This window comes from Drosophila subpulchrella, chromosome 3L, assembly GCF_014743375.2.
Source record: "Drosophila subpulchrella strain 33 F10 #4 breed RU33 chromosome 3L, RU_Dsub_v1.1 Primary Assembly, whole genome shotgun sequence".
NCBI lineage: Eukaryota > Metazoa > Arthropoda > Insecta > Diptera > Drosophilidae > Drosophila > Drosophila subpulchrella.
The window spans coordinates 29,273,667-29,286,844 of NC_050612.1; the positions used below are offsets into that span (position 1 = coordinate 29,273,667).

General features: G+C 44.8%; 2 protein-coding genes across 6 annotated transcripts; both read right to left on the bottom strand.

Annotated features, from left to right (window-relative positions):
• Positions 1-88: 88 nt before the first annotated feature.
• On the bottom strand, positions 89-4,312 carry LOC119555053. Of its 2 annotated transcripts, none has more exons than XM_037866246.1 (6): positions 4,021-4,311; positions 3,628-3,958; positions 3,160-3,564; positions 2,049-2,417; positions 1,161-1,865; positions 89-1,081 (listed from the first exon to the last, which is right to left on the bottom strand). In XM_037866246.1, exons 1-6 carry the CDS (start codon positions 4,222-4,224, stop codon positions 198-200), a joined length of 2,898 nt encoding a protein of 965 aa, XP_037722174.1. In that variant the 5' UTR covers positions 4,225-4,311; the 3' UTR covers positions 89-197. The 2 variants fall into 2 exon arrangements, with proteins under 2 accessions (XP_037722174.1, XP_037722175.1); XM_037866247.1 differs by having other exon boundaries at positions 749-1,095; positions 4,021-4,312.
• A 108-nt stretch (positions 4,313-4,420) lies between these two features.
• On the bottom strand, positions 4,421-9,355 carry LOC119555054 (isocitrate dehydrogenase [NADP] cytoplasmic). Of its 4 annotated transcripts, none has more exons than XM_037866248.1 (3): positions 6,629-6,916; positions 6,037-6,093; positions 4,421-5,944 (listed from the first exon to the last, which is right to left on the bottom strand). In XM_037866248.1, exons 1-3 carry the CDS (start codon positions 6,728-6,730, stop codon positions 4,664-4,666), a joined length of 1,440 nt encoding a protein of 479 aa, XP_037722176.1. In that variant the 5' UTR covers positions 6,731-6,916; the 3' UTR covers positions 4,421-4,663. The 4 variants fall into 4 exon arrangements, with proteins under 4 accessions (XP_037722176.1, XP_037722177.1, XP_037722179.1 ...); XM_037866249.1 differs by having other exon boundaries at positions 4,421-5,914; positions 6,629-6,914; XM_037866251.1 differs by lacking the exons at positions 6,037-6,093; positions 6,629-6,916 and adding an exon at positions 9,200-9,355 and having other exon boundaries at positions 4,421-5,914.
• Between the last annotated feature and the right edge of the window lie 3,823 nt (positions 9,356-13,178).

A 13,178-nucleotide genomic window follows, 5' to 3' on the forward strand; every position in this document is an offset into this window, starting at 1 on the left:
CAATCCAGATTAACTTGATGGAGTTGGAAAACTTAAGAAATCTTGAAACATTACTTTTAAACAATTTCAATTCCAACAAGTTAATAACTTTCGAGTAAGGAACAGGTTTATTTAAGGGTGACTAGATCCCGACCAGAATCACACCAGGCTTTAATACTATCGTTCCGCTTACTCGCACCCCAATCTAAAGTCCCCGCTTAGATGAAGAACAATCGCTGCATACCCTCGGATCTTTTTTGTGGCGTTGAGACCGCCATTGTGGCATAGTTCATCAGAAGGTCAGCCGACGAGCTGCGCTGGATATGACGCCTCCTTCCGGCACTGCCACCGCCTGCATTGCTAAAGGATCGGCTCCTCACATGACTGCGATGTCGCCTCTTGGGTCGCTGGGCCACGGCACCAAAGCAGGAAACCTTTTGCTCCCCCTCGCTATCACTCTCACTGTGATTCGGAGGGGTCTCCGCTATCACATGGGACTGAAGGGTCTGGTTGGAGTGCTCCAGCTCCCTGGTAATGGTTTCCGATTCACTTGCGTCCTCGGCGGTCAAGCGAGCTCGCTTTCCCACACTATAACTAGATGGATCCCTCGACAATTCGGAGCCAAAGTTACTGCTACTCCGTTCATGCGGAAGATTGGTGCCGTAGCTGAGGAAATCCGGGTACGGCACCTGCAGCTCATCAGAAGTGAAGGCTTCGGGGGAGGAGAAGGTGTGCCGCAGCCTCCGGACCCTGTAACCCCTTCCAGGTGGAACCTGTTGCACCACCAGCCAAGATCTCTTCAGGTACGTGTGCTCCGTGCAGTTGCTACTGGTCTGCTCCAGACCCTGATTCTGGTACTGGTTCTGGTCGGAGGTCGCCGTGCTCTCGGTCGTTGTGGAGGGCAGGCCTAGAGTGAGTGAAATGCTGAGTGAGTCGCCTCCCTGGGTGCACTCATCTGCCGTGCTACCGGGCGTCGTGGCTGGCCCACCGGCTGTGGGTAGTTCACCCCCAGCGGATAGCGGTGGCGGGCCCGCTGAAATCCCCACGGACTTGAGCCGGATCGCAGGCTCCTTTGCTGCCGGGAGAGACGTGACTGCAGTGCCTGCAAGTGGGACTCTGTGGGTAAGTTAGCGACTGCAGGGCGGGATTGGGAATGGGGTGTGGGGAACCCGACAACCTACCACAAATAGCGGTGGCGAGGAGCATCCGCTGGGCCATCGTCTGGACCTGCTCAGCATCTTCCGTGGTGTCCGTTGCAGCCACCGCGTGGGTCATGGCCGCTGCCGAGGTACTGGGCTGCTCCTGATCCCTCTCCAGGCTGCAGCTGCGATGAAGTGGGAGTACCGATTGCATGGTGCAATTGCTGGCGGCACGACTGCAGCTCCGATCCCTAGGCGGACCACGACGGGCGCGTCGCTGGCGACGTGGCTCCCGCAGCTCCTGCTGCATGCCAACCTTGATTACCTCCTCGTAGTCAGGTGGCGCTTCATAGCTTGGTGGTTCGTCTGGCGTGCGGTCCTCGTCCTGGCGATCCAGCAGCTCACTGATCGTCTGCAGGTGACTCTGCAGCTCTCGCTGGTGGCGTGCTCTCACCCCCATCCTGTACAGGATTACCATCCAGCCGGAAAGGACTCCGAATATACCCAGCGTGCTGATGATGAAGATTCCCGTGGCCGTCTTGAGATCCGGATACTGGTCTATTTTGGGGAAGTAGTAGTTGGGCTTGTGGGAGTACCAGCGGCGATCGTGGTGCAGGTGGGCCCAATCCTCCTCGCAGGAATCCGGCTCATCGCTGCCATCCCCACAATGATCGAAGCCATCGCAGTGGAGTCGAATTGAGATGCAGTGGTTGTTCCCACACAGAAACTCCGAGCCAATGTAGCAATCTAGACCAAAGGTATGTAAGACTAATAAATGCACACTACAAAAAAAATCTCGAAAACCCAACTTAAGAGTAATTGCGTCCTGATTTCAAGAACGTTTCTCCTTGAATAATTGAGAAGACTATTTCTCAAAATGAAACGCAGTATTTCTGGACTAGGACCTTCCCAATTTTTAATTGTACTCACTCAAATAGTTGAAGACGCTGTAAACGATGGCCAGCTTTGAGGACATCCCGAATACCCCCCGCAGTCGAATGTAATAGCCATTGAGGATGGGAGCCACATGGCTCTCCTTGCTTAGTCCGTTGTTCGGCCACATCACGTTTTCGATCTCCACGGCATCTGAGGTAGTGCCCTGCCGGATGGTCAGCTCCGAACGGGCGGCCATTCCGTAGAAGTCATCCACCCGCAGTGAGATGTGGGTCTTCATCATCATGTAATTGTTGCCGGGCTTGATAATCCAGATGCAGTCAAAGAGCCGTACGTCTGTGGCATTTTCGATCATGTTCATCATGGTGATGGCGCCACCGGGTCCGGTGACCATGCCGCCACAATCTATATGGATTAAAATCGGGAAATGATTAGTCATAATACTAATAATACGTATTACCCAAATGCTAGTTAAGATCATTAAATTTATTTTGCTTAAGCCATTTTTATTTTCCTGGTATTATGCAGCCTATAGCTATTTATTTCTGTGGTATTGCACCATGGTTTCCTAAATGAATTGTTATATCCGGACCAACATGCCTCAACAATGCATAACCAATCCAACCCCTTTGAAGCTTATATATGAGCAGTGGCGCCACCACCCTTTAAGCAATGATCCAAGAAATCGATTGTCTTACCGAACCAGAACTAACCAGATCCAGAGTGTCACCTAGTTTCCACTTCAACGCCCTGCAATGACATTGATATTCGTCAAGAGCCCACCACCCACTGCCAAAATCAATATGACAATTGCCTGCAGACCTTCAAGTGTCCGGCTTATCCGGCAGTTATTCAGAGGTCCCTATTCCTACATAAAAAAAAACAATGTTAGTACCAATTGTGTATCTTCTTTTCAAAGCCTTTTTACGTTTTTAACCTTTAGAATTCAAAGTTCTATAGCGTATGTTTCACTAAACACCAGTTGTGTTAAAAATTAAAAAAAAATTTAAGTTGTATATAAACCTTTTCAATGTACAGTAATTATATTATTATTCTGTTAAACTTATTTTTTTAGTTTTTCTTTGTCTTACTCCTCCAGTTTATAATTTCTGTATTATTTTCAGTGTTCTAAATCAATCACTCTCACCTGTATAGGGCACCAGTCGTTCGTCCTTCAGCTGCTTGGACGACACAAAGCTGACTTCGGCTCGAAAACCCACTCCAGTGGCTGAATTTCCACGAAACTGCAGGAGTAGCGACTTGCCGCTGCTCACCGTGATGGGCGGACGGAAGTGCTCACCCGTATAGGAGTCCAACATCTGGCCATTGGAGTCGAAGATCTCCAAAGTGGAGGCCAGACCCAGTTGGAAGTCGGTGAAGTCCAAGCGCACTTGGCAGTTGTCCGCCTCGCAGGTGAGGATGTGCTCGATTCCGTAGTCGCGTGGATAGGGCATGGGGAAGTACGGCGTAGAGATCACCTGGGGGTGGTACTTTGTACTCCCATTTCCCACAATGGACTGCTTGGGGGAACCACTGACTATTCGGACGTTGCCTATTCCGGGGAAAATCTAGATAGAACTGCATTGAAATTAAGCTTAGTAGTTCTTTGTCTTACGTTCTGAGAAGTATTGCAGCGAAAATACGTGGGCGCTGTTGACCCTGTAGAAGAACTTTAACTGCAGTGTTCTGGTTTTGCTCCGGAATACCTTGCCATCCCCACAAAACTCCTGACCTGAAATGGTGGAGTCGTAGGGCGGCTCCGAGAACTGGATGTGCTCACAGGGACACATGCTGGACTTGCCACCCGTGTTGCCACAGCTCTTGGAGAAATTTGCGTAGGTGAAGGCCACCCGGATGACGCATTCGGCACAGGTCACCAGCTCCAGACTGCACTGATACCAAACATCCCCCGCCACTGCATCGTTCTTGAAGCCCAGCGGTGAGCTCTGTTTCATAATTGATTGTTTCTGACCCAATCCTTGCGAGATCCGGTGGCGGAAAAACTCACCCGATAGGCTGTGGTCGTAACATTGCGGGCATGTAACTCTCCGGCTGGACTGCCCAGCTCGAGGAAGTGCCGCCGTCCGTCCCAGTGATTGCAAATATCCAGGTCCCGGTAGCTATTGCTGGCCGGATACGCCTCTCCTGGCCAGCAAATCAGGCAGATCACATAGGCCACCAGGTAGCCATAGCCCAGTACTGCGGCTAGCATCGATAGATTCTCCCTCCTCACAGGATCCTGATCCCCTTCCGCTTGAATGTTCTCGGTGTGGTGCCGCCAAGTGTTGAAACACGACTGTGGCCACATCGCTGGCAAATCCAATAAACCCGGACCCACAAGAAGCCGCACAAGTGGACCGGGGGCCTCGTAACGAGCCCACCCTCGACTGGGTTAAAGACCTCTCGAGTCCAGTATAAAAATACATTTATTTGAAATTTCTTTTCCGTTAGACGTTAAGGGGAAATCAGGGTTTTTTGCGTCTCGCAGAGACAATGAAACAGTGTGGAACATGCATCGAGGACACGGATAGTTAGCCTAGGACATGCACATCTACATAAACGAATGGAAGTGTAGTGAATATGGTGACGAGGACGGGGCTTCGCTGAGTGGTTCCCTAGAGATGCGAGGCCTGCGACTGTGCGCCGGGTAGTCACTTGGCAGCGGCGGCGTTCTTGGCCAGAGCGGCCTCCAGGTTCTTGGCCAGCGTGTCCATGAACTCGAATGTCTCCTGGTAGTCCTTGCGCTCCACGGCGCTAATGCTGCCCTTGATGCAGATGGCCAGATCCTTGGTCATGGCACCACCCTCGATGGTGTCGATGCACACCTGCTCCAGGGTCTCGGCGAACTGCTTCAGCGGCTCGTTGTCGTCCAGCTTGGCGCGGTGCAGCAGACCACGGGTCCAGGCGAAGATCGAAGCAATGGGGTTGGTGGAGGTCTCCTTGCCCTGCTGGTAGAAGCGGAAGTGACGAGTCACCGTTCCGTGAGCGGCCTCCGCCTCCACGGTCTTGCCGTCGGGGCACAGCAGCACGGAGGTCATCAGACCCAGAGATCCGTAGCCCTGGGCAACGGAGTCCGACTGCACATCACCGTCATAGTTCTTGCAGGCCCACACGAAGCCACCCTCGGACTTCATGGCATAGGCCACCATGTCGTCGATGAGGCGGTGCTCATACCAGATGCCCGCCGCCTCGTACTCCTTCTTGTACTGCTTGTTGTACAGCTCCTCGAAGATGTCCTTGAAGCGACCATCGTACTTCTTCAGAATGGTGTTCTTGGTGCTCATGTACAGCGGCAACTTGCGGTCCAGAGCGAACTTAAACGAAGCGTGAGCAAAGTCCACGATGGAGTCGTCTGTGTTGAACATTCCCAGGGCAACACCGGGTCCCTTGAAGTCATTGATGACCTCGTCGATCACCTGACCGTCAGCGCCCTTCCAGGTGAGGTGCAGCTTGCCGGGACCGGGAACCACGTAGTCCACGGCCTTGTATTGATCGGCGTGGGCGTGGCGACCGATCACGATGGGCTTCTGCCAGCCGGTGACCAAGCGGGGAACATTCTTGCAGATGATGGCCTCACGGAAGACGGTGCCTCCCAGAATGTTACGGATGGTGCCGTTGGGCGACTTCCACATCTTCTTCAGCTTGAACTCCTCCACGCGCTTCTCGTCGGGCGTAATGGTGGCGCACTTGATGCCCACGTTGTACTTCTTAATGGCCTCGGCGCAGTCAATGGTTACCTGGTCTTCGGTCTGGTCACGGTACTCAATGCCCAGATCGTAGGTGTGCAGCTCGATGTCCAGGAAGGGCAGGATCAGCTTGTTCTTGATCGAGTCCCAGATGATGCGGGTCATCTCGTCGCCGAGGACATCCACTACGGGTCCGGCTGGGATCTTCTGGGCCATCTGTTCGGAGGAGCATACTACAAATGAGTGCTTGAAGGGCAGGGTGGTAATCTTATTAGCTATGCATGTACATGGGTGAAAAATGGATTTGTGTCTGAAAGCTGGCGTGTAGGGGCATTCACCTCACTCACGGCGGCAATCCTTTCATTATCCATGGATATCTTGTGGGTACTGGGCTCCTAGACACAGGTGATACAGGCGAAACTTGTTCTTATGACGATGAGAAAGTGGCAGGCGGTCAAAGCAAAGTGAACTTTGTTCCGGCTGGGATAGGGTGGGTCGATTGATTGATTGAAAACAGAGAGCATCGATTTTTATGGGTATTCTCTAATCTCTTCCTAATTAATAATAAATATAGCTGAATATTTAGTCATACTTAAGTATAGTAACTTTCTAGTTTGGACCTCATGATCTCAGTTTTATAACTAAAATAATTGTATATTACCATTATGGTTGATGATGATAAGTCCGGTGTATCAAACATTTCATATGAGAGTAATCTTTAAAATGTTGTGGAAAAACACCATTATGGGACATTTTTTGAAGATCATAAAATTCAAAAATTAAATTTTTTTAACAAGTTAGTCCCATTAAAACAGTGAAGACTTAAAACACAGCTAATACTTTTTCCAAAACATCGACCCACCCTACTCCAAAATTTGGAAAGGAAAGCAGAGATTTAGGGCAACAGAGAAGGATGCAAAGAAAACCTACCGCGGCGCTGATGGCGAAATTGGCCCGGAAAACGGCTTGGGTGAGCTGCGTCTGCCGGTGGACCGACGTCATCATTGCGGCTGTGCGGCGCAGGGCGAACATTTTACAACTTGGTAATTATGAATGAGTGAACCGACTGGAAACGAGAGACGAAATTGTTTTGTCACCAATCTGGAACAATACGACTGACACTGGAACCCCGGGAAAGCGAGAGAACTCCGGACAAAAGCTGTGGGCGTCAACGGGCGTCCTAACTGTAACTGATAACTGTAGTGCCGTTATTCACTGCAGTTTCGTTTCGAGACTCTCCGTACAATCAAATGGTTGCGCAATCGGCGTAATCACAACGTACTTAAAACCGGACAGATAAGATTTAGCCCGCGGACTTTGATAAGCTGCTCTCACAGCTCGGCGCACTTCGCAGTTTTAATTAATTATGTTACAAAATTAAACAACAACACTCGGGCGAACGCGTAAACATGTAATCGTTATCGCCGGCTGACTTGCCAATCGCTTTGGCATTGCGGGTGGCATCCCCTCTCTTTCTTCTTGTCAGCGCGCTCTCTCTCCCACTACCAACTGTTGCTTTTATCAGCTGGGCAAAAACTTTTCCACTTTTGGGGGCTAACCACTTTTATTTTAAGTTCACGGCCGACCTGACGAGATAGTGAATCTAAAAATATATTTATTCAAAACAGCGCGTGGCACTTGAGAACTTTTTACACTTATCTTCTTGTCCTTTAAATTTTCCATCAGCTGCCCTTTCGTGATATCGATAACGATACTCAACTGTGATGCGTAATGACATGTCAAAGCTTAGATAATTTTCAAATTTGAGCGCCAATGTGTTTTATTGTTGCGGAGGAGGCTCGCTCTGATTAAATTAATATGTCTATGTTTCTTATCTTCCCAGTCAATTCACTTGTATAATAAAATAGCAATTGCGTGATTTTTTTGGGGTTTTTCTTTTCAATTTAAATAACGTCAGCGTCTAGCTTTTGTAAAGAGGTCTTTGGATCTACAGTTGTATATATCTTCCAAAACCCAATTAACATGCCGAGGTGGCGCGATCGCTAAACACGCCATAAGCCGGGGGCCACGCCCACAAATGGGTGAAAAAAGGAGGTTGGCAACCGAAAAAACAATATTTATGCTTTCACCAAGCGAATTTCACAGGCGGTTTTTCATGATCGTGTGGCAGACTTCGAACACGGTAAACAATATCAAACTCCACTCCCTCTGATAAGATTTGGCATTGGTAAATAAACATGCAATGACGTAGCTTAAATACTCTAGATTTAATCAATCTGGAATTTTCACATTTCCTAATTTAACTTATAAGTAGTTTGGTTAAACTTTTGCATAACAAAAACTTGTGCAGTTCTAGAAAATTTTAATTATTTAGACATATTTAAATTTAAGATTCATTTTTTATTGCAAAAAATGTTAGCCTTTGACCTTTGGACTTTACGTAACATTTTGAAAGATTTACCTTACTAAATTTCATATTTTTTCTATACAATTTTTTAATAAAATAAACAAATAAATTTAAAAAAAAAATAATAATGTTGTAATGGGTACTGTAAAAGTCTTGCACAGAATAAACAATAAACCTTATACCCTTCATATAATGATAATACATAAAATAAAATCTCTTCAGTTTTTGTTCAAAACATATTTTCAAAGGGGAACACGTTAAAAATTTTCCAATTATACTTACTTTTATTTGTATTCTTTAATTGAAAAAAGTGTTTGCTTTGTAAGTTAGAAATTAAAATGTTACGACCTGGCACCTGTTTTAATTTTACCACCTAATTAACAAACCCCATTAAAAGTAGAAAGTTCTTAAAAACAGAGTTATAGCACGAAAATAAAAATGGTTATAAAACTGAATTAAGTTTGAGAAAAAATTATTTATAATTATTTTAGAAAACATTTCGTTTTTAAAAATGAAATTTTAAATGAAACTTGTTGCCAAAGACGGTTGTTCTTTGCTTATCACAAAAGTCCTTAGGAAATACGAGCCCTTTTCTGGCTACCTGGAGATGTTCGCGAACAATCTATTTGTAGATATGCATAGTATTTGTGTAGGTTTAATTAAAACTGTCGACACGAATTCAAGATTAAACTTTGGACGCACCTGGAGAATCAGGTGGAAGAATGAATACGTGTCTGTCTCTGTCCCCCCATATGCACCCCTCTCTTTTATCTCTTTCGAGGAGCCAAACCGGTGCAGAGAAAAAACAAACACAGCGGCAGACAGATAAATTGCATACAAAAACAGAGACCGGTGGGGAAAGTTCGTTGGTAAATGGGTTGGGGTTGGGGCCAGGGGGCCAGGGGTTATGCATACACTTAAACAACGCAAATTTTTCGCATTAACCAGGCTCGGACTTTTTGCAATCTACATATCGAGACCGATTTGGAAATCCTCCATTTTTTATTTGCACAGATAAATTGCAAGTCAGCGTATAAGTGCAGTAATTAACCGAGCGAAATGAGATAAAAGTGGGTGGTGCCGGTGCCGAGGCGTTAGAACCGTTTTATATAACCGACGAGTGATCCACTTACCTTGCAGAATATTTCAAATGCCGGATTTAGAATGTTAGAACACGGACTGATTTATTTGGCGACCGAAAAATGGCGAACCACTCCCAATCAAACGTAGCGAATAAGTGATTTGGGGTTTGGGGATTTGGGGGCCAGCTCTCTTCGTGCTGCCAACTCTTGTCTAGCCTCTGATAAAAGCTATATCTGGGCGGGAAGTTTTGAATGGTAAAAACGATATTTTTCTAGAGTTGTAGAGTTGTACAATTCTGGCTTGGCACGGCTTCCGACGGGTGCTTCGTCGGCCAAATCCAGACTTCGCTCTTATTCGCTCGATTATTGTATATTATTGTATTATTGTGGAAATGGTACATATTTTCTAGTTTTACAAAATTAATTTACAAAATTTTACAAAACAAAAACAAAAACAAATTAAGCAAAGCAGAAGAGGCAAGATTACGTAAGAAAAACGTAAGTGTCGGCAAAACGTAAGCCAACGTAAGTGTCAGTAAAAAAGCGAGACGGCCTCAGCGTAAGTGTCAGTAAAAAAGCGAGATGCAAGATGGGAGATGGGCTCTCTCTGCTCTCTCGGAGAGCGCTGAAAAGATAATTCTGTAGATAAAAACATGTTTGGCGGAACAGCTGTTTCGAAAAGCTCTCTTCGTGCTGCCAACTCTTGTTAAGCTAGCCTTTGAAAAAAGCTAGATCTGGGCGGGAAGTTTTGAATGGTAAGAACGATATTTTTCTAGAGTTATACAAATTGCCAATTTAACATTAGGTATTCACATTTGCATATAAAAAAAAATTTCAGTGAAGTTCCTACAAAGAAATTAAATATTTAACACAAACAATTAAAAAATTTTTGGGCCACACATTTTGTTCACTTTCAAAAGTTAGATAATCTCAGATAAATAAAGTAATTTCCGTTAATCAAAACCATGTTTGCCAATCAGCTGTTTTCGAAAAGCATATTTTCGAACTTAAAGCTTTGGTTTTGAGTTTCCCTACAGTCAGCTTTGGTTCGTATCAACAAACCGCCAAAGCTGGAACTTAAATTTAAATTCGAAATTGCAAAAGATCTGCAAGGGAGCCGGCTAGTTTGTGAGAGCAGCTTGCGACCATTCATTTGTTTTTATGGCGCTAAAAGAAAATCCATAAAATGTGCTCCAAAAGTGAAATGTTAGCCGAGCTCTTCAACTGGCCTTAAATATGCAAATAAAAAATCTGCAATCCGGTGTCGTGGCCGCTTTTAATGTGCGAAAGTGTGCTGCCATTAAGACCCCAGAGCTACGTTCTTCCGTAAAGGTTGACCACCCGTGATCAGCTCCACACAGGCGAACTATATCTAATCAATGAGATGAACTACATAGATGCTCTAGATTTCTCGAAATGACTTACAAAAGTAATGATCGACACACAAAAAAATTAGTTCTATACTTAAAGTTTGAAACGAATTATGAGCAGCATTTTAAATTAATTAAAAACAAACTTAGTTGCTTGTATTTATCATAGATAATATTTTTCAATATAACAGAATGAAAGAAAGAAAGTAATTTTAAAACTATAGTGTCTTATTAAACTATATTTAAACTTCTATTAAAGTAAGATAAAATATTGATATTAAAAAAATAAAGTTAAAAAATTTGCCTATTAAGTACAATTTTATGTTTGGCAAATAATAAGAAAATGAAAACATATGATACAACAATAATATCTTTTATAAATAAATAAAGTGGTTTAATGAAAACTTAATATAATTATCTTCTTACTTTTTAGGAGTGACAAACGGGACTTTAGGAGTGAATATATTGAACAAGTAAATGCAAAGTGATCACTAAAATTTACCGGTGATTATTTTGATAGTACTAAATTATGGATTTAATTTTTCTCCCTACCCATTTATCCATCTCATTAGGGTCCGCACCCGTTTCATCGTATTTTCATCCATTGGCGGCTGAAAAAACATCAAATGCGGCGACAACGGAACACGCATGAAAATCACTCGATCTTGGGCCTATTATTTGACACAAAAACTGGCTAGAAAAACTCGTCTAATTGCGCCGCTTTCTTTGCGTTTGCCGTGCGGCATTAGATAAGCGCCGCTTATGTGTGATATAACCCCCAATTATAACGAGTCTTAATTTGTGCATGCCAATGCATTAAATAACATATTCGGCCCGTCCTCTCAGGTAAAACAAACGCGTGCCGGCGAAACCACGTCTAAGACGTGTCGGTTTGGTTTGGTTTCTGTTGCTGCCCTGCACCACTTTTCAGTCCGAACCACCAGCCATTACCCATTGGCCATTAGCCATGTCAATGAACGTGAAATGGCCACTGGTTGCCATTTGGCCACTTGCTCTTGCCCAGGCACATCATTCACACATCGGATGGCAGATAGTGCGTGCTCGCACTGCCTTATTTGTTAGTTGGCATTGTTAAACTATTTCTTTTTTTTTGTAGCCCTCGTTATGTAAACAGATGACAGAAGGCAGCCCAAAACAGAAGCGTCTGGCTAACTACTTTTAATTTCAGACAGCGGAATGCTAAGGAGAAAAGTAAAAGCCGCAGAAGCCATCCTAAAATATTAGCTAAATATGCTTTCTGTCTCGTTGTGTTTTTGAAAGTGAGTTGTGGAGCGCCCTCGAATGAAGACAATTTGCATAAACAACAAAACGTGGCAGATCTTTTTTAAAAACTATGTATAGAAAAATGGCCGTAAATACCGGGCCGCATCACTCATACGCCCGGGTGAGTGGTTGGCATTCCAGGCTTTTCACTTGTTACCCATACGCCCCGTGGTGCGGTGCAAATTCCCTATGGTATGGTAAACCACCGCAGAATCCCCACCGAGATGCCGTGCACGTGCAGGGGATCTCGCTGTGAAGTGATGGATTTTTGAACGCCTTTCGATCTCTAATGCACGCCTGCAATAACAAATCACTTCCTGCCCACATTCCAAGCAGCCGGGTGCCGTGCTCGCGTTACCATTCTAAAGACGTGTGTGTAGCCGGGGCATCGGAATATTACTATTAATTATATTGAATGGAGAAAGTCAATTTCGTCAAACAAAACAAAAAACAAAACAAAAAACAGACCAAAGCGAAGCAACTCCTATGCTGAACAGCAGCAGCTTGTCTTTTATGCGCCATTTCTAAAGACGATGTGTGGCTGTCAGTCAGTCAGTCAGTTGGTCAGTTAGCCAGTTGCCAGTTAGCCTGGCCAGTTTCCATTTCAATGGAGCTAGCGATGGCAGTGTGCCGAACGGGAGACTCACCCAGTTTTGGGACTTAATAGATTGAATGGGGAATAGTTTAAGACCTAAGACCTAAGGCCTTATGACACTTGTTTAAATTTAGACTAACACCCTGAATTTATTTAAGAAGTGGAAGACTCTCAGTGAAAAGTGGTCTACATATTAAAAACATATGAAGACTTTTTCGAACAGACTTTTTTGAACAGATCCACTTAGTTAATTACATAATGTAATTTTATGTAAAAGATACTTAGTAGTATTTTAAATGAATTTCTTATTATCTTTACCATTTTTAAATCGGAATACTTTTTTTTCCAAAGATACGCAAATATACGTTCTCTTTAGCTTTATGGCGCCCGGGCAGGGACCATGCATCATCCCAGTATTTACAACTTTTTTTTGTAGCTTCGTGTCAATTTCTCCATGTCTCATCCCTCAACACTCCCAATACTCGAAGCGCTTTCAACTCACCTCTTATCTTTGTGGAGCGGCACTCTTCGGTGGGGAAGACCAAAGTTGATATCTTAATCGCATTGCCGATCTGGTATGGCACATATTTCATTTCTCGCCCAGCCCAGATGCAAATGGCTTTAACGAGTAGAATGCATGAAATGGAAATCTCCGACTCATCTCTTTTCTCTCTTTTTTCGATCTTCTAGAAGGCCTTTTGATGTTATTTTTCAAGCGCTCGTTTCATTATCTTTACAGTTACGTATCGGGCTTCACTGCTTATGCAAATTTATGCTAAGT